The sequence below is a fragment of the Lagopus muta genome, chromosome 9 (genome assembly GCF_023343835.1).
Source record: "Lagopus muta isolate bLagMut1 chromosome 9, bLagMut1 primary, whole genome shotgun sequence".
In the NCBI taxonomy this organism is placed as follows: Eukaryota; Metazoa; Chordata; class Aves; order Galliformes; family Phasianidae; genus Lagopus; species Lagopus muta.
The window spans coordinates 8,383,624-8,402,341 of record NC_064441.1 but is presented as its reverse complement, the minus strand read 5'-3'; the positions used below and the strand labels follow the sequence as shown (position 1 = coordinate 8,402,341).

At 59.1% G+C, this 18,718-nt stretch overlaps 3 protein-coding genes across 3 annotated transcripts; all 3 read left to right on the top strand.

Annotated features, from left to right (window-relative positions):
* The first annotated feature begins 2,239 nt into the window (after nt 1–2,239).
* PRSS56 (serine protease 56) lies at nt 2,240–7,199 on the top strand. Its single transcript, XM_048955220.1, has 17 exons — nt 2,240–2,400; nt 2,797–2,994; nt 3,667–3,714; nt 3,927–4,116; nt 4,195–4,303; nt 4,382–4,541; nt 4,650–4,792; nt 4,886–5,045; nt 5,120–5,308; nt 5,394–5,555; nt 5,673–5,727; nt 5,929–6,079; nt 6,203–6,353; nt 6,491–6,574; nt 6,728–6,840; nt 6,916–6,966; nt 7,155–7,199. Exons 2-17 carry the CDS (start codon nt 2,805–2,807, stop codon nt 7,197–7,199), a joined length of 2,001 nt encoding a protein of 666 aa, XP_048811177.1. The 5' UTR covers nt 2,240–2,400; nt 2,797–2,804.
* A 396-nt stretch (nt 7,200–7,595) lies between these two features.
* On the top strand, nt 7,596–10,984 carry CHRND (cholinergic receptor nicotinic delta subunit). Its single transcript, XM_048954880.1, has 12 exons — nt 7,596–7,836; nt 8,243–8,388; nt 8,496–8,540; nt 8,704–8,813; nt 8,931–9,086; nt 9,189–9,304; nt 9,396–9,596; nt 9,846–9,957; nt 10,068–10,182; nt 10,317–10,518; nt 10,604–10,716; nt 10,802–10,984. Exons 1-12 carry the CDS (start codon nt 7,785–7,787, stop codon nt 10,982–10,984), a joined length of 1,551 nt encoding a protein of 516 aa, XP_048810837.1. The 5' UTR covers nt 7,596–7,784.
* A 717-nt stretch (nt 10,985–11,701) lies between these two features.
* CHRNG (cholinergic receptor nicotinic gamma subunit) lies at nt 11,702–15,931 on the top strand. The gene is made up of 12 exons (XM_048954905.1): nt 11,702–11,779; nt 12,069–12,195; nt 12,314–12,358; nt 12,508–12,617; nt 12,704–12,859; nt 13,190–13,287; nt 13,984–14,187; nt 14,463–14,577; nt 14,864–14,978; nt 15,212–15,416; nt 15,487–15,620; nt 15,700–15,931. The coding sequence occupies exons 2-12, from the start codon at nt 12,100–12,102 to the stop codon at nt 15,865–15,867; spliced, it is 1,446 nt and encodes a 481-aa protein (XP_048810862.1). The 5' UTR covers nt 11,702–11,779; nt 12,069–12,099; the 3' UTR covers nt 15,868–15,931.
* Nucleotides 15,932–18,718: the final 2,787 nt, after the last annotated feature.

Genomic DNA, 18,718 nt, shown 5'->3' with positions numbered 1-18,718 from the left:
CCCCCGCGCCCCGCCCGCCGCCCCGCCCTCTTCCTGGCCACGCCCCCCTTGATGACCACGCCCACCGATCTCCCATTAAACCACGCCCCTGTCCATCCCATCACTGGCCACGCCCCCCCGTCGTGACCACGCCCCCATTCCGCGCCAGGCTTTTGCTGCTGGCTTTTCCCCAGTCCCGAAGGCGATCCTCCAGCCCCAAATACCCCCCTTTAGACCCGCAGTCACCCCGCAGCTGCCCCCTCCAGCCCCCGGACTCCACACCGTGGACTGACCCTTCGTCTCCCACCACCTTGCCAGCCCACAAAGGACCCCCCATCATCGCCACCCCCACATCCAGGTGGGCACCCCAGAGGATGTCCCGCGGTGTCCCCCCCACCCCGGCCAGGGCATGTCGCCATGGTGGCGGCCGGGCTCGGCTGCTCACGCCAATTATCGGACAATTGGGGGCCTCGGGGGCAACGTCCCACCCGCTCTGGGGTCCCACTGCCACTGCCTGCGCCAATTAGGTTAATGGGGTTGGCACCGGCACCGAGGCTGGGGGGGGGGGAGAGCGGGGGGGCACAGTGGTGCCGTGGGACCGGTGAGCAGCACCTCTGTGGGTACCAAATGCTGACCCCATTGCATGACCTCATATCACCCAGGGGCGAATGGGGACAATACGGGCATGGCCGTGCAGGATGGGGGGTGGGGACGCTCCCAGTGGCGGGGTGACACTGTGTCCCCCCGGAGCGTGTCCTTTCGGTGTCCCCATGCCAGGCAGGCAGAGAGGGGGGCCGAGGTGGGAGCTTTCACGTGGGGCTGTCCCGGTGCCAGCGGTGCCCTCGCACGCCGCCAGTGCCGCTCCTTTGATGTGCCACTGAAGCGGCATTGTCAGCGCCCCGCTGGCACAATTAGGACCGGGGGTGGAGGGTGGGGGTGGGAGGGGAGTGCAACACGGCTGTGGGCACGGGGGCACCCCTGTCCTTAGTGGGGATGGGAATGAGTTGCGGGCACCCCTAAGTGGGCATGGGGACATGGGCACCCCTTCTTCTAATGGGGATAGGGGCACAGGAACAGGGACACCCCTTCCTCTAATGGGGACCGAGAGAGAGACGTGGGCAGAGATAGGGATGTTAGTATTGCCAGACCCCAGTGGGTTTGGGGACACAGGCACCCCAAGTGGGTGATGTGGCCATGGAACATGGGGAGGGTGGCAAAGGAGGCACCTCCAAAAGTGTGGAGCTGCGGGCACTGGGGGGAAGGGTCTGTCCAGCATCGTGGGCTGCGGGGACACAAAGCCACCCCCAGCTCCATGGGCCCCCCATCTCCTCATCTCGGTGCCCGCCAACCACCTTTGAAGCACCCGCCACCGCCGCCAATGCCGTCGCGTTCCCACCCGCCCGCGGAACCCCCCCCCCCCCCCCCTCCTCTTCCTCGCTCCCAGCTGCCCCTTCCCCGGGGCCCGGGGCCGAGTTCGGGGGGCACCGTTGGGGAGGAAGGAGGGTGGCGGGGCCGAGATTGGCGTGAAAATGATCAAGGGCCGCGGGCAGCGCCGGAGCGCAGCGCCCGTCTGATGCTGCCCGCCCAGAGGCCCCGTCGAACAAAGGCAGCATTGAGGCCCCGAGCTGCGTCCCCAAGCCCGGACCCCCCCTCTGGGCTGGCATCTTGGCGCGACATTAATGAACTCGCCTGTTTGTGCTCCCCTGGCCCCTCTCTCCTCCCACCACCCGGGGGGCACTGTATATATCCGCGCCTCCTCGCCCGCCTCGGGCACTTTAGGGCTCACACCCTAAAACCTTTGCCTGGCTGGGATCGAGCAAGGAGGGAAGAGGATGTGGGGTGCTGTCCCCATGGTCCACCTGTCCTCCCCCGTGATGCTGCTGCTCCTACAGCTGGCTGGGGGTGCTCCCATGGGCCAGGGGCTGTACCCCATGCCAGCTAGCGTCCTGCAAGGTCAGTGCCAGCGGTGGGCATCATTTGGGCAGGGTTTTTAGGGGGAAGCTGTAGGAGCTGGGATTATTATTTTATTTTAGGGGGTGGCACAAAGAGGATGCTCAGCTCCCCATCACATCCATGCCACCTCCACCCACTCCTGTGCCAACCCCATGGGGAGGTGACATCACCCCAAGCAATGCCAATGGGACTGCCAGAGCCTTTGCCCACTTAATGCCTATCATGGAGATACTGGGGCATGGGTGGTAGGCTGGGGGCTTTTGGGGGGGGGAGGGCGTCACAGTGTTCTGAGTGAGCCCCCTGCAGCACTGTCGAGCCGGGGGACGCTGGTGTTGGAAGCGGCACTGAGGAGCGCGCTGCTGGCACTGGAGCAGGCACTGGCTGAGCAGCAGAAGCAACGGGGTGCCTGTGGGCTCTGTGCTCCCTGCCTCTTCCCTCCCTGTGCCAACATCACCCAAAGCTGCCCACGTGAGTCTCATCTCCCCGCAGCCCTACCCCATCCCTTATAGATCCTACCCAGACAATATCCCCCATAGCTGCCAGCCCTATAGGCTTTACCAAAACAGTGCCCTTTCTGCTAGAGACCCTACTGAAACACTGCCCGGAGACCCTACCCAAGCAGATCCCCATCCTCTTGAGATCCTACCCAAACTGAAGCCCTACCCAAAACACTGCCAGACCCTTTATTCCCACCCCAAATACTCCCCCAGAACATACCCTGAGATCCTACCCCACTCAGGAGACCCTACCAAAACAGAACAGCCCCACCATGCCTCATCCCCACCCACCCTGGGATGACCCAGGCAGGGGGGGGCAGGGGGCAATGAGGACGTGGGGATGCCCACAACCTCACTGTCCCCACAGCCCCTGCCATGCCCCCTGCCGTGCCCCCCAGCTGCCAGGCCCTGCTGGATGCCCAGGATCTGCCCGAACTGCCCCAACGCCACTGGGCTTTGAGCCAGGCGTGTGCCTCCTACCTGCGCCTGTGCCCCCCCCAGGGCACTCAGCCTGCCTGCACCCTGCTCAGTGCCCAGCGCTGCCAGCACCGCCTCCAGGAGTGCCGTGAGTGGGCATCTCCTGGAAAGGGGAGACCCTACAATAACAAATGAGGCATCAGATTGCCTGGAGGGCATATGGGGCAGTGAGGGTGGGATGGGATGGGAGGGGGAGGCTGGGGGGGTGATGGGGTGAGAGGGGAGAGGGAGGTTGGAGGATGGAGTATTGTGTGGTGAAATGAGGGAAAGAAGAACTGGGAATGAAAGAGGAATGTGGAGTGAGATTTGTGGGCTGGAAGCATTAGGATGGGAAAATGGGAGTGGAGGCATTGAGGGGTGATTGGGAACATGAGTGGGATTAGGAGGAAAAGAGCTGGGGATGAAGGAGGGATCTGGGGCCCAGATGAGATCTGTGGGATGGAGGTTTTGGGAGGGATGGGGAAATGGGGATGGGGCATTGGAGATGATACAGGGGAGGAGGTGGGATGAGAAATGAGAGTTCAGAAGTGGGATGGAGCACTGGAAGGATCACAGAGGGATCGAAGTGGAACAGGGCAATATGGGGTGGAATGGAGAGATCGAGGGCACAGACACACTGAGGGGTGGAGGATCTGGAATGGGACAGGACACTGGGGGTACAGACTGGGGACACAGAGCCATTGGGGACAACAAGGACATCGTGCGACACTGAGGGCAGCGGACACATGGCCCCCACCCACCACACCAACTCATTCCACAGTGCTGGCGAAGGCAGCCCCAAATCCCAGCATAGCAGCAACGATGCCAGGTGAGCCGGGGACAGCAGCCCCCGCCACCCCCACAGCCCCCAGCCCCACGCTGTGCCGGGGGCAGAGGTTAGCGTCGGCAGCTGCCGGCCCGCGGGGTGCCCCCGGCCCACCGCCCGCTCGCCTCCGTGAGCACGATGAGGCGTGACAGCGCGTCCTACCCCCGCTGCCCCCTCCCTCCATGGCCACACTCCTCACAGCTTTATCCCCTCAGAGCTCTGCGGGAGCCGGGCGGACCCCTCCACCAACAGCACAGCCCCACGAGGACGCATCATGGGCGGCAGCGCAGCCCGGCGCGGGGCTTGGCCATGGCTGGTGTCGGTGCGGCTGCACGGGGAGCTGGTGTGCGGTGGGGTGTTGGTGAGCCACACGTGGGCCCTCACTGCTGCCCACTGCTTCAACGGGTATGGTGTGGGGATGGGGGTGTGGGGCGGCGCTGCTGTCTCACCAGCCTAAATCGCTGCTCTCCATCCTTGTGCCAGGAACCAGAATGAGCTGGCATGGACGGTGGTGGTGGGTGATCACGAGCTGGGCAAGGCGGACCCTGGGGAGCGGGCAGTGCCTGTGCGACGCATCGTGCCTCACCCCAAGGTTGGTGGAGGTGGGCACTTCCAGATCATTCCTACGCTCCCCATAACTCCTCACTTACACTCCCTTCACCTCCCTCAGTTCAATCCCAAGACGTTTCATGGGGACCTGGCGCTGCTGGAGCTGGCGGAGCCACTGGCACCATCAGGCACCGTGAGCCCCGTGTGCCTGCCCAGCGGTACCACCGAGCCCAGCCCCGGCACCCCCTGTCACATTGCAGGCTGGGGGTCCCTGTATGAAGGTAGGCGCCACCCAGCACCCATGGGGTCTGCGCTCGGTGCTGAGCCACCAAGCCAAAGGTGGGCATTCCAAGCATGGGATACCCCGTAATGGGCACCTTGCCTGGCAGAGGGGCCATCGGCCGAGGTGGTGATGGAGGCACAGGTGCCCCTGCTCAGCCAGGAGACGTGTCGGGCAGCTCTGGGCAGAGAGCTGCTCACCAGCGCCATGTTCTGTGCCGGATATCTGTCTGGGGGCATCGATTCCTGCCAGGTAATGCCAACCCACAACATGGCAGTGCCCTGGGCATGGGGTGAGCACACAGCCTGTCCTGCTTGGCCTGATGTGCAGCTGTCCCCCCCCCAGGGTGACTCGGGTGGTCCACTGGTGTGTCAGGACCCCTCCTCGCACCGCTTTGTCCTGTATGGCATCACCTCGTGGGGTGATGGCTGTGGTGAGCGGGGTAAGCCAGGTGTCTACACTCGCGTGGCTGCCTTTGCCGACTGGCTCAGCCTGCAGATGGACCGTGAGTGCCAGTGTGGGGCACGGGGTAACATCCCAGGGGGCTCAGCATCTCACAGCAGCACTGTGCCCTTGCAGCTGTTCCTGGCAGCTGGGAGCCAAGCTGCTTTGACCTGCTGGCCATGTCCCAGCTGCCCCCTGAGCAGCAGCCCCTCGAGCACACCCGTCTCTGCTCCTTCTATGCGGGGTCTTGCCGGGCTGCCCCAGGCCAAGCCAGCTGCACCCACCTTGCCAATGAGACGTGCCGTGCCCGGATGAGGCGATGCGGTGAGATGAAGTGATAGCACAGGGTTGGGGGACTGAGCTGGGTTGGCATGGGGCTGGGGACACAGCTCTCTTGCTGAACCCACAGAGCTGCATTCCTACGCCCAGACCCTGGTGGGTCTCCTGCGCCGTGCTGGGGATTTTATCCGAAACCAGCTTGACTTCTCTTTCCTCACCCGCACCCTGCCCCAGCTCCTGGGCAAGATCTATGGCCATCTCTTCCCTGTCCGCATCCGTAGAGGTGCCCCAGGTACCCACATGGGCTGTGCCTCCCTTTGGGGATGTGCCACCCCTGTGCTGATGGCTGGAAGACCAACACCCTGCTCTGGTCCGCCTGACACCCTGTCCCTCCTGCTTGTCTCTGCAGACCCAGTGATGGTCGAGCACCCCACATCTGAGGGACCCCTGAGACCAACCCACAGGTAAAGGGGGATGTGTGGGCATCATGGGTTGTGGCAGAAGAGGGGACAGGTTTTGAGGAGGTCAGCACTGATATGGCTTCTTGCATTCAACAGCAGAGTCTTGCTCTTCCCTAGACCCACCAGGGGTGCATGCGAGGTGGCAGTGCCCAGGGGATGGGTGGCACCAGGCACCCACCTGAGCTCACCCTCCTGTGCTTGCAGGCAGCTGCCCACCTTCAGGGAGTTTTTTGGGTCTGTGGGGCCGCGGCTGCAGGACTGGGTGCAGGCTCTGAGGGCCACAGTGGGGGGCAGCACTCTGACACCCACCCCAGATGGGGAGCAGCTCCCTGAGGAGACATGGCTCTTCTTACAGGTACTTGCAGAGAAATGGGCTGAGTGGAGCACTGCCCCCATGATGGTGCCAGCAGGGACCATACCCCTGCAGCACCCCATGGGTGCCCCACTGTCTGCACTGTCCCCCTCCCCTTCCCTGTAGCAGGGTGAGGAGCTGGTGGAGGAGCTGGTGGGACAGGGCAGAGCCTTCCTCACTCAGCTCCGGGCAGAGATGGACCTTGACACACCGTTGGAGGCCATGCAGGCACTCAGAGAGCCAACTGGAGAGCCAGTTGGGAACCTTGTGCAGAACTGTGAGCCCTGGGGGGGAGGTTTGGTAGGGTACGGGGCTGGTTAGATATGGGATTGGTGGAGCGTGGGGATATCCAGCACTGAGCTCCATGCCCAGGCAGTGCCAACTGAGAGTATCACCAATTATGTTTTCATGCAGGGGCAGTGCACAGAGAGAAACGAGAGCTGGTGCCCACAATGCCAGGGCTGGAGGAAGAGGGGGAGGAGGCAGGCACAGGCAGAGGTAAGCACCCTGCAGCACCTGTGCTATGTGATGCTATGGGGATGGTGACAAATCCAACCCCAGCACTGCACCCCAGCCTGAGGCTGGCTGCAGCACAGTGCCCTCGCACAACCCCTGACACCCCCCTTCCATCTCTCTCCTATTTCCCCCCAGTTGCAGCTTGCCCCGGCCTCAATGCTTCTGCACTGCGGGTTGGCGTGGTGCAGGAGCTCTACGCCTGGGTGCTGCAGGTGCCAGAGCCAGATCTGGCCATGACCTTCCAGGAGGTGCGAGCAGTGCTATTGGCAGCATGGCAATATCTCCCCAGCTGTGGGGCTAACAGCGTTTTCCTCCTCCTACAGATCCTGGTGGACCTGAGCTCCAAAAACACCAAGGGGTTGTACCGGGCGCAGGTGCGGGCCACGGTGGGCGGCCGGCCCACGGCTTTTGCTGGGCTGGTGGGGCTGGAGAGTGACTCGCTGGCACGCAGCATGCCTGGCCTTGTGGCCTTGGCACTTGAGGCTCTGAAAACCTAGGGGTGCTGGCAGGGGATGAGGAATGACTCCTGTTCCCCATGCACACCTCTTATTTATTTGTACAGAGAAAGGTTTATTTTTCAATAAAGAAAGGCTCTATTTTCTGGTAGCTGGTGAGGATGAAACAAGTGACATGCCGAGCGGTGCCAGTGAGGTGGGCATCAGCAGGATGTGACACCCGTGTTACCCCCCATCACTTCCCACCCCCAAGAAACATCCCCCATCCTCAGGTCCTTCCCCTGGCACTGGGGGGGGGGGGGGGAGGGGGGGGGGAAGGTTGTGTACTCACCACTCACAGCACTCTTCACCCCAGAGAACAGCACCCTGTGCCACCCCAGTGAGGACCCTCACCAAAACTCACACCAGTGTCAGACCACATGTGCCATAGGCACTGATTAGGTGCCAGCACCTCCACGTCTCCCAGTAGCATCTGCTGAGCAGTGAAGGGACTGCTCCTCCAAGCACTCAGGTGACAAGATGGCACTGAGGGGTGGTGAGCCCAGCTGTTCCTGCCTGTCTCCCTTCTCTGGGCGTGGGGGTGCCGGAAGCAGGGGGGCCAGAGTGGGTATCCGGAGCCGGCAGCCTTCCCCCCAGCACCTGGCACCATCCATCTCTGCGGCCGGACATCCGCTCAGGCAGGCCAAGCAGGGAGGTGGCGAGAAGCTGGCACGGCACGAAGGCACCGCAGGCACCGCATGGGGGACATGGCAGTGCTGCTGGCCTTGTTTGGGGCACTGGTGCTGTCGGGTGAGCGGAGCCGTGGGGTTTGGGTACAAGGATGCTGGGGGTTCCTGGGTCACTGCAGTGAGGTTGGGGCTGGGGTGGTGGTGTCTGTGTCCCATATGAGCACACGCGTATCCTTATATGTCCTAGTCTATGTCCATGTGTGCACCTACCCCCATGCCCAATGCCATGGCTTCTGCACTGGCATCTTGTACTAGTTTGTCCCTACATGGCTCTATATCCATGTGTTTTTATATCCCTGTGTTTGTGTCCGTGCATGTGTATGTGTCCTCATAAGTGTGCCATTCCTGTGCACACGCACCACATCTGGGTGCCCATCTCCCTGTCCTTGCATGGCATTGACACACTGTGCACCCATACCCTCTGTCTGCCTCTGCCCAACCCCTCTGCCTGACCTCGAGCCCCCCAGGTGGGCTCTGTGTTAACCAGGAGGAGCGGCTCATCCATTACCTCTTTGAGGAGAGAGGCTACAACAAGGAGGTGCGCCCCGTTGCCTCTGCCGACGAGGTTGTGGATGTCTACCTGGCCCTCACCCTCTCCAACCTCATCTCACTGGTGAGCCCCAGTGGGCAGTTGTACTCCAAGGGCTGCCTTGGGTTGAAGGTCTTGGTTTGGTCAGGGGGTATGGCCATGGCATCTCAGTGTCCTCCACGTTATTGCAGAAAGAGGTGGACGAGACACTCACCACCAACGTATGGGTCGAACAAGTGAGTAGGGACAGGAGGGGTTGAGGGGACTGGGGCCGTCACTGACAAAGTCCTGCCCAGACCCCTCTTCCCTCTCAGTACCGTCATCCCCATGCCAAACCCATGGGCAAGGGGTGCCATTGGCGTGGTCATGGTGAGGTGACCCAAGCGTGTCTCCTACCAGAGCTGGACTGATTACCGTCTGCAGTGGAACACATCTGAATTCGGGGGTGTCGACGTGCTCCGCCTGCTGCCAGAGATGCTGTGGCTCCCTGAGATAGTCCTGGAGAACAAGTGAGCAGAGCTTGGTTCACCTCCCCAATTTCCCTGGGCAAGCATCTTCAGCCAGAGCTGTGCTCAGTGCCCAGGGCTCTCCCTTGCCTTGCCATCACCTCAGTTTCTCTCATGCAGCAATGACGGGCTCTTTGAAGTCGCCTACTACTGCAACGTGCTGGTCTACAACACCGGCTATGTCTACTGGCTGCCCCCCGCCATCTTCCGCAGCGCCTGCCCCATCAACGTCAACTTCTTCCCCTTTGATTGGCAGAACTGCACCCTCAAATTCAGGTGTGGGGTCTGGCACATTCCCAATCGTTGTGCCAGCGGATGGGAAGAGAGGACAAAGTGGTAGGCACAGACCCTCACCGCCTGTATCCTACCACATTTCAGCTCACTGGCATACAATGCGCAGGAGATCAGCATGCACCTGAAGGAAGAGAGTGACCCGGAGACCGAAAAGTATTACCGGGTGGAGTGGATCATCATCGACCCTGAAGGCTTCACAGGTAGCGCTGGTGCTCCTTGCTGAGTCCTGGGTCAGTGGGACATCCTGTACGGGGCTCAGGATCCCCCATGCTGTCCCATGTGTCCCAACAGAAAATGGCGAATGGGAAATCATCCACCGCCCGGCCCGCAAGAACATCCACCCCAGCTACCCCACTGAGAGCAGCGAGCACCAGGACATCACCTTCTACCTCATCATCAAGCGCAAGCCACTCTTCTACGTCATCAACATCGTCACACCCTGTGTCCTCATTGCCTTCATGGCCATCCTTGTCTTCTACCTGCCTGCTGACAGTGAGTGGCACCTACACTAGGCATGGGGACACCCAAGTCCCATACCTATCCTGGAACATGTGGATACCCTAATGTCCAACACAGCACTATGACAACTCTGTGCAGGACACCATCCAACCACCCCTGGGCAGGGCATGGGATAACCCAAATGGGACCCTAGGCTACCCCTGGAGCATAAAGCCCTATATGCAGCAATATAGGGTGGGACACTGGGAAGGGGGACATGGGACGGCACCCTCTGCTCTCCAGGTGGTGAGAAGATGACTCTGGTGATCTCGGTGCTCCTGGCCCAGTCTGTCTTCCTTCTGCTGGTCTCCCAGCGCCTGCCTGCCACCTCCCATGCCATCCCCCTCATTGGCAAGTGAGTTTTGGGGCACATCTCACAGTCCCAGGGTGGCAGAGAATGGCTCTGCATCTCCCCAGACCCCTGCAACTATACCAGCCCCAGATCTGTGTTCTCCACCCCCACAGGTACCTTCTGTTCATCATGCTGTTGGTGACGGCCGTGGTGGTGATCTGCGTCGTGGTCCTCAACTTCCATTTCCGCACCCCCAGCACTCACATCATGTCTGATTGGGTCAAAGAGGTGAAGGGGTGATGGGCAAGGGAGGGCAGCCACTGTGCGTCATGGCACCGGGGTGTCCGATCTGTACTACTGCAGGCAGCTGTATGCTTAGTTGAGGACAGAAAGTGGGGACACGGTGGCATGTCCTATGCCAGGTGTTCCTGGAGATCCTGCCCCGCTTGCTGCACATGTCACACCCAGCTGAGAGCCCAGCAGGTGCCCCATGCATCCGACGCTGCAGCTCGGCCGGGTACATTGCCAAGGCAGAGGAGTACTACAGCGTCAAGTCCCGCAGCGAGCTGATGTTTGAGAAGCAGTCAGAGAGGCATGGGCTGTCCAGCCGTGTCACCCCTGCCCGTGAGCCTCAGCCCCCCTGTGGGAATGTGGGGATATGGGGTGGGTGGCTGCTGTCCTTGGGAGCTCAGGGTCATCCCGTCCCCAGGCTTTGCACCAGCAGCCACAAGCGAGGAGCAGCTCTATGATCACCTGAAACCTACCCTGGATGAGGCCAATTTCATTGTCAAGCATATGCGGGAGAAAAACAGCTACAATGAGGTGGGGACCATGGGCACAGTGGGGAATGATGGGGCAGAGTGGGATCCCTAGGCTCCCCATGCTCTGCTCCTGGCTCCTTCCCCAGGAGAAGGACAACTGGAACCGTGTGGCACGCACCCTGGACCGCCTCTGCCTGTTCCTCATCACCCCCATGCTAGTGGTGGGCACTCTCTGGATCTTCCTCATGGGCATCTACAACCACCCACCACCACTGCCCTTCTCTGGAGACCCCTTCGACTACCGGGAGGAGAACAAGCGCTACATATAGGGCAGCCCTGAGAGTGGGGGTAGGGTCCTTTATGGCAGCCCCTCCACTCCTTCCTGCCTACCTGCTGCGGCTAGGAGAAATAAAGCTGGGTGCTTCACAATATGGGGTGCAGAACTGGTGGTTAAATGGGACTCAGAACCCCCATTCAGACCCACAAGTGTCCCATCGCTCAGTGCCCCACTGGCTCCCAGAGGGTGCCTCCTTCCCTGCACAGCTCCGGTTTCAAGGGACGCAGCTGATGTCCCCATACCGGTGGGGGCCCAGGACAGCTGTCACATCCTCTCCTCTAAGCCAGGAATGCACTGACATGGGGCTGGATGGGACTCATAGCCTTGGGATAGGCATTGCTCCCCAGACCGAGCTGGGGACTTCCCCACCCTGGGGACCACTAGTGGCCACTAAGGGGGACACAAAGCACTGGCTGGGGGTGGTTGCAAGAGTGCACACATAGCTGCAGATTTCTGCTATGAAACTATACACATCACTGCAGGGGATATGGGGAAACTGAGGCATGGAGCTCCTTTGGTCCCCAACCCCAAATCCAGCCCTTCTTCCCAGCACACTGCTATCACCCCACCAGCACAGAAGGGGAGACGTGGGTTGTCACTCACCCCTCCCTTATCCCTCATTGCTGCTGAGAACAGCTGATGGGATCAGGGACAGCTGTCCCATCCCAGTGGGCGCCAGGCCCAGAACGCTGGTGCGCAGGCGACTGAGCAGAGCCCCAGCCCTGCGCCTGCAGCTCCAACATGCGCTGCTCCGATCTCCTCCTCCTCGTCCTCTGTGCCCTGCCAGGTAAGGTGTGCCCACCCCAGGGAGAGGGGCAGCTCCGGGGAGAGGGGAGGCTGAAGAGTCCCTGGTGTCCCCTTCCACCACCTTTTCCCCGGGGTTTTGTCACCCGTGGGTGCACAGCATTGTGTGCTGTCCCATGTGTGCTGTCCCCATGCCCTGCTTGCACACCACCGAGGCTTTACATTCACCCCCTCCCCATGCACGCCCCCAGCCATATCAGTACTGCCCCAAGGGCAGAACTAAGCTTCCCGTCCCCTCCTGGGGTGCCCTCACCCTAAGGCATAAGCTGCAGGAATCAGGAGGAGAAGTTGCTCCAGGACCTGATGACCAACTACAATCGCCACCTGCGCCCAGCGTTGCGTGGGGACCAGGTCATTGACGTCACCCTCAAACTCACCCTCACCAACCTCATCTCCCTGGTGAGACTCCCTCAGCACTATGGATTTGGGGTGCTGGGGTGATGCTGCTGGAGCTGGGTGGCACTGGTGGGATGGGATGGTGGAGCTAAAGGTGCCTCCCTCCTTCCTTCCCTGTCAGAATGAGCGGGAGGAGACCCTCACCACCAATGTCTGGATCGAGATGGTGAGATCTCAGGCAGGACACCCCCTGATCACCCCTGATGGCAATTTGTGGTGGGCTGGCACCATAACCTACACTCCTTGTTGTGGATGCTCCTTTTGGGGCAGCCCCAGGGAGCATCATGACTCCCACACTTTGCTCCCCTTCTCCAGCAATGGTCTGACTATCGCCTGCGGTGGGACCCTGATAAATACGATGACATCCAGCAGCTGCGGGTGCCCTCCACCATGGTTTGGCTGCCCGACATTGTCTTGGAGAACAAGTGAGGCCATGCTAGGGTACAGCAGGGACACTTTCCCACCAGTGGTTGGCCTCACTTTGGAGTTGAACCTGCTCTTTTCCCCCCAGCATCGATGGGACATTCGAGATCACACTCTACACCAACGTGCTGGTGTACCCTGATGGCAGCATCTACTGGCTGCCCCCCGCCATCTACCGCAGCTCCTGCTCCATCCACGTCACTTACTTCCCCTTTGACTGGCAGAACTGCACCATGGTCTTCCAGTGAGCACAGCTTGTGGCGTTGGGGGTGGTCCCATAGGGACAGATGTGAGATATCCCAATTTGCTCCACAGTGGGCATCTTTCAATGAGTCCTAGAATGGGTGAGTGCCATTGACCTGGCACCTGGCTAACCATGGGTGACAAGAGACATGTTTGCCCAGTTAAACTCCCATACAACAGGGACAAGAGTGACCGGCATGATACAGTGTCACTTTCATAGAACAGCTTAGAGGGGAATGGATCTCAAAGACTGTTGAGTTCTAACACCTCTGCTGCGGGCAACCTCCAACTGCTACTTTCTCACTGGTGCCATCCCTCTGCCCCTCCCCAGGTCCCAGACCTACAGCGCGAACGAAATCAACCTGCTGCTGACAGTGGAGGAAGGCCAGACTATAGAGTGGATCTTCATTGACCCTGAAGCCTTCACAGGTAACCCCACGATCTCCCCATGGCATCCCAAGGACAAACATTCCAAGGACAGGCATCCCACTCTATGATGGCCCACAGCTTGCACCAATGCCAGTAGCTGCTGAAATCAGGCAGAGTCAGAGGGCGGGGGCTGTTAGCAGCCCTTGCCATTACACGGGCACTTAAGTTATTAGTGGAAGAGGAAGCAGGGGGGGAGAGATTTGTTTTACCAGCCCCCCCGGCTCGCAGCACTCACCACTTGGCAGTCCCTCCCGGAGAGCTGCTCCTGGCAGTTTGATTGATGCTGGGAACGTATCTGTCACGGCCAAACGATGACGTTTTCCATCACATTTTAATTGCATATTGAAGGAACAAAATGCTTTTTGGGCAGCGAGATTTATTTTTTCATTACCGGCCCAAGCTGCGATCTTGATTGGGAAAAATCTATCGCTCCTGCAGACAGCGGGGGAAAACAACGTGCCTTAATAAAGCGTCACGCTCGGCTTCCCCACGGCTGCCTGGTGGCAGGGAGATGGGGGACTCCCAGCCCTGCACATAACTCATCCCCAAAGGGCTGCAGGTATCCCCTCCTACAGATCCCAGGGGAATTTTGGAGCACCCTTGGGTGCTCAGCTCTCTATGGTGGCTATGGCCCTTTCCTCCCACCTGGTGCCACTTCAACGTGGGGACTCAAATGGTGGCATTGCTGCATGGCAGAGAATGGAGAATGGGCCATCAAGCACCGCCCTGCACGGAAGATCATCAACTCGGGGCGCTTCACCCCAGATGACATCCAGTACCAGCAGGTGATCTTTTACCTCATCATCCAACGCAAGCCACTCTTCTACATCATCAACATCATCGTGCCCTGCGTCCTCATTTCTTCCATGGCTGTGCTGGTCTACTTTCTGCCTGCCAAAGGTACTCTAGCTGATGGGCACAGAGTGCAGTAATAGGAATGTGGGTTAGTGGGCATGGTGGTGATGGGTCAACAGCTGAATTCAATGGTCTTTGTGGTCTTTTCCAGCCTTAATGATTGTATTATACTTGGGATTTGAGGTGGATTTCTGGGCACCTTAGAGTTAAGCTCTCTTGTAGAACTTGGTTGGGTCAGTGCTGGGGCATGGCAGCCCTTTGGCAAAGCAGTGTTATGCCTGCACCATTGTCCCCCACCAATCTTACCCTTTGCTTTTCAGCGGGGGGGCAGAAGTGCACCGTGTCCATCAATGTCCTTCTGGCCCAGACTGTCTTTCTCTTCCTCATTGCCCAGAAGGTGCCCGAGACCTCCCAGGCAGTGCCACTCATCGGGAAGTAAGTGATGCAAGGGGATGGGGAGCACCACGCCAGCAGGTCTCCAGGTGCCACGGGCAAGTGGAAACCACCTCCAGTCTGCCCATACTCTAGGCAGACAGGGGAGAGGGAACCAGGGCTCACAGACAGCCACATCCCATCCCTCCATGTGCAGGGCTGGCATAGGGCTGTCACATGTCCATGTGCCCCTGCTAATCTCCAGTTTCTTTTGGTATCAAAATGGACTTATCACAGCTTGTAATCCAGTGGTTGCACTGCCTGCTGAGGCCCCATGTTCCCTCCCCAGGTACCTGACCTTCCTCATGGTAGTGACAGTGGTGATTGTGGTGAATGCTGTCATCGTCCTCAACGTCTCACTGAGAACACCCAACACTCACACCATGTCGCAGAGGGTGCGCCAGGTAACTGTCTCCATTCTCCTGCCCCCTGGGAAATAGGGTCAGTATCTCTGGTCCCCCCTGCAGACTGGGGACCCCTACACGTCCCCAGGGGACCATACAGAACCACCAAGCTACTGAACACTGGGGAGCAGTAGTTGCCCATGGGCACGAGTGTACCCTAATGGGATGCTCCCCAGCGGGGGGAACATAATCGCACCTGGGCAATTTGGGGGGGGTCATGTCCATGTTCCCAGGTGTGGCTGCACCTCCTGCCCCGCTACCTGGGCATGCACATGCCAGAGGAGGCCCCAGGGCCGCCGCCAGCCACCCGGCGACGCAGTTCCCTGGGGCTGATGGTGAAAGCCGACGAGTACATGCTATGGAAAGCCCGGACTGAGCTTCTCTTTGAGAAGCAGAAGGAGAGAGATGGACTGATGAAAACCGTGCTGGAGAAGATTGGTGAGTGAGTAGCACCTGGGCAGGGATGTGAGGCACTTACCAATGCACTGAGTGATGCTGGGTCATGCAGGACGTGGCCTGGAGAACAACTGTGCGCAGGACTTCTGCCAGAGCCTGGAGGAGGCGAGCCCTGAGATCCGGGCGTGCGTTGAGGCCTGCAACCACATTGCCAATGCCACGCGAGAGCAGAATGACTTCAGCAGCGTGAGTTGGGGGCACGTGGCACAGAAGGGCTGAGGGCGGTGGGATAGGCCCTCATCATCACCTTGGTATGAGCCAACAGGAGAACGAGGAATGGATCCTGGTGGGGAGAGTGATCGACCGCGTCTGCTTCCTCATCATGGCTTCGCTCTTTGTGTGCGGCACCATTGGCATTTTCCTCATGGCTCACTTCAACAAGGCGCCTGCCCTGCCCTTCCCTGGGGACCCCAAGACGTACCTGCCCCCGTGACAGGTCCAAATGGCAGGATCCGGGGGTCCCCAGACCTATCTCCCAATGCCAAGAGTGGTGACTGGAGCATGGGGTGGCTGTGGTAGTGCTGAAAGCAGAAGTAAAGCCCGTGGTGGTCTCATGAGCTCCTGACCATCTTTGTACCCATTGGTGTGGTTACTCTCATTGGACAGCCCTGGCATGACCCTGAGGGTCGCACTTAACTGGGGACAGGGACGGTGATACAGACCTTTAAGCCACGCAGCACTCCATGGAGGCACTGAGGGGTGGGAGAAGGGGGAACCAGAGCAGAGTTGGGCATCTGATGGGCCATGCACTGCAAGATCTGCCAGCAGTGAGATTCACATTGCCCCCTGCAAATCCACAGCCTCAACGCTGTGGGCAAACGCAGGCCCTCATATCCCCACAGCCGTGGTGGCAATGGGGCAGCAATGGGGCTGCAGGTGAGAACAGGCAATTCCTCCTTCCACTTCTATGCCAGCCACAGCAATTCAGCTGCCGTTGCTCCCTGGCAAGCTCCAGCAAGTGGCTTTGGCTTTGAGTGAAAAGAACAGAGCACCCAAATATTCTTTGGGGATGGTGCTATTACAAGCAGCACTTCAGTGCCTCATCTCATGTACTGAGCACAGTCCTTTCCCCCTGCCCCCACAGTGTCACGTCCCCTCTCCCCCCGCTCCTCCCTGACCCCTGGGACCTGCAGCTTTGTCCCTGCTGGCAGGGGGGGTGCGGGAGCCAGCTTGGGAACGCTGGCAGGCAGTATGTGTCACCAGCAGAGAGGCACAGCAACGTGGCCTCATTTTGCCCCTGTGCCCCCATAGCCATGCACATTGATGTCCTATCACCAGGCCCAGGGTGGCTGGAAGGATAGGAGTGCCCTGGCCAAATGCCGCCAGCCCTACGAGGGACAGGAGCTGATCTCAGCTGCCTAAGCCATAGCACTAGGCACATCCCAGCCCCTGGGCTTTCTCTCCCTAAGGAGGTGCAGCATTGATGAGCTCTGGTGGAGGAACACTTTGCAGGTCACCCTGCCCAGAGCTTGCACAGCATGTGCTGCAAAAGGGAAAAATCTCCTCCAGCCCAGCACCAACCCCAGGTGCATGTGCCCCATCAAGAAGCACTAATAAGGGCAACATCTCCCCCTGCCTACCACTACTCACCTGCTCCACCTCCAAAATCGGGGACTCTTTTCACCTCTTTCTGAGTCAGGAAGCAGTTTTCCTCCGTGGTTCCAGATTGGAAACACCCCATAAGCTCCCACCATTATTCTCTGAACCCCCAACTCAGCCATCAGCCCCCACGTGACTACCTGTACCCAGACAGCCAAAGTTCACAGCCTGGCACAGCCCAGCATCCCCTGCCCAGGGAAAGCAAAGACCTGGCAATGACTCCATGGCTTGAAGGAGTTCCAGGCACTGGTGGTTTACTCAAAGGCTGCTGCACAGAGATCTGGGCAAGCTTAAGGGTGGACAAAGCCTTGAGGATGTGAGCAGGGAAGGTCATGACTCAGCACAGATCTGGGGCTCCTACACAGGCTTGCTTCCTGAATGAACATGTGAAACCTTTACTCGAGCACGACAGGTTCCTTCCCCTCCCAAACAAATTATGACCATCTTTTCACCACTCACACTAGCAGGACTCAGCTCACTCCTCAACTAACAGGAACCAGTGCCTGGGTTCCTCCAAACCTCCACCACAGTGACAGCAGGAAGGAAAGAACAGCCCCAGGGAAGGGCTCTTCTGCATTTTCCTTGCAATGATTATTTAAGGGCGAGCACAGCAGGACTGCAGCGTTTTCAGATTTAATAGCAAGCCTGCACTCATCAGCCCAGCTTAGACACAGGGTATCAGAGGCAAGAAGTGGGCGAGTACATGAAATAGCAGAGGTGGACACGACGCGCAGCTGGGCAAAACAACAGGACTAAAGCTCTAAGTGATGTCATCTGCAAGGAGCTAAATGCACTGTGGATGAAAGGAGCCTGCAGCTAGTATTTCAGCCTTGCCTTGCAAGGCTATTTTTGCTTAGATTGCTAAAATGTAATTACAACTAAATCCCCCTAACAAATACCAGAGAGCAGCAGGGGAGAGCTGTATTTAAAAGGAATTTTAAGTAGCAGCTGTAGTAGTACCTGATCACAGTGGGGAAAACAAACTGCGCCTGTGAAAGATCATTTGGTTGAAAGCTGGTGGAAAACGAGTGGCAAGAACAGAAACAGGGCTGTGGGGTCTTAAGAAACACGAAGAGCGATGCCACAGTCAGGGAAATGGCCTCTCCCCCCTGCCCAGGCAGATGCCAGGAGGTACAAGCTGCATGGCCGTGGGGAGGTGGCCGCAGGGGGCAGTTAGTCATCGCTGTCACTGCATTGAATGCTTCCAGAGACCGCCTGGGACCGAAACCCTCAATGCGGAAAACAAGCCCTTCAGAAGATTGAATTATTTCAGGCTGTCTTCTCTGCTGGTCCTGGCTGCTTTCAGTCTAGACTTCAATAATAACATGGAATTTGCAATTTGAAGACATGAGGCTGAAGGTCTCCCGGGCCCAAAGGCCAGAACTTGTCCCAGACACAGGTTGCTGGTTCTGCAGTCACTCCCAAATAGGTCCCAGCAGCCCCTTCTCCTGGGGGATTGTGCAGAGAGCATAGGGCAGGAGGTGCGCCCCAGCTCCGGCCACAGCCTCCCCCTCAGGCCCATGCAAAGGCTCTATTAAAAATGAAAGGCAATTGTGCGATTCCCTAAGGAAGAGGGGAAAGGCTAAAGCTGTTAATGAGTACAATTAGTGTTGTAGTCAAGCAGAATCAGAGGAAATAATTAGCTCCTATTGTTTCCGTGGCATCTGAATTGCAGCCATGCTGGC

What these genes read in the sequence shown, in the direction of transcription:
- PRSS56 (XM_048955220.1), top strand. Translation starts at nt 2,805, where the DNA reads ATGCCCCCTGCCGTGCCCCCCAGCTGCCAGGCCCTGCTGGATGCCCAG. An exon ending in CATAGCAGCAACGATGCCAG is followed by an intron (nt 3,715 to 3,926) that starts GTGAGCCGGGGA and finishes TTATCCCCTCAG; the next exon opens with AGCTCTGCGGGAGCCGGGCG. An exon ending in GGGGCATCGATTCCTGCCAG is followed by an intron (nt 4,793 to 4,885) that starts GTAATGCCAACC and finishes TCCCCCCCCCAG; the next exon opens with GGTGACTCGGGTGGTCCACT.
- CHRND (XM_048954880.1), top strand. Translation starts at nt 7,785, where the DNA reads ATGGGGGACATGGCAGTGCTGCTGGCCTTGTTTGGGGCACTGGTGCTG. An exon ending in GAGATAGTCCTGGAGAACAA is followed by an intron (nt 8,814 to 8,930) that starts GTGAGCAGAGCT and finishes TCTCTCATGCAG; the next exon opens with CAATGACGGGCTCTTTGAAG. An exon ending in TGTCTGATTGGGTCAAAGAG is followed by an intron (nt 10,183 to 10,316) that starts GTGAAGGGGTGA and finishes GTCCTATGCCAG; the next exon opens with GTGTTCCTGGAGATCCTGCC.
- CHRNG (XM_048954905.1), top strand. Translation starts at nt 12,100, where the DNA reads ATGACCAACTACAATCGCCACCTGCGCCCAGCGTTGCGTGGGGACCAG. An exon ending in CCAATGTCTGGATCGAGATG is followed by an intron (nt 12,359 to 12,507) that starts GTGAGATCTCAG and finishes CCCCTTCTCCAG; the next exon opens with CAATGGTCTGACTATCGCCT. An exon ending in AACCGTGCTGGAGAAGATTG is followed by an intron (nt 15,417 to 15,486) that starts GTGAGTGAGTAG and finishes TGGGTCATGCAG; the next exon opens with GACGTGGCCTGGAGAACAAC.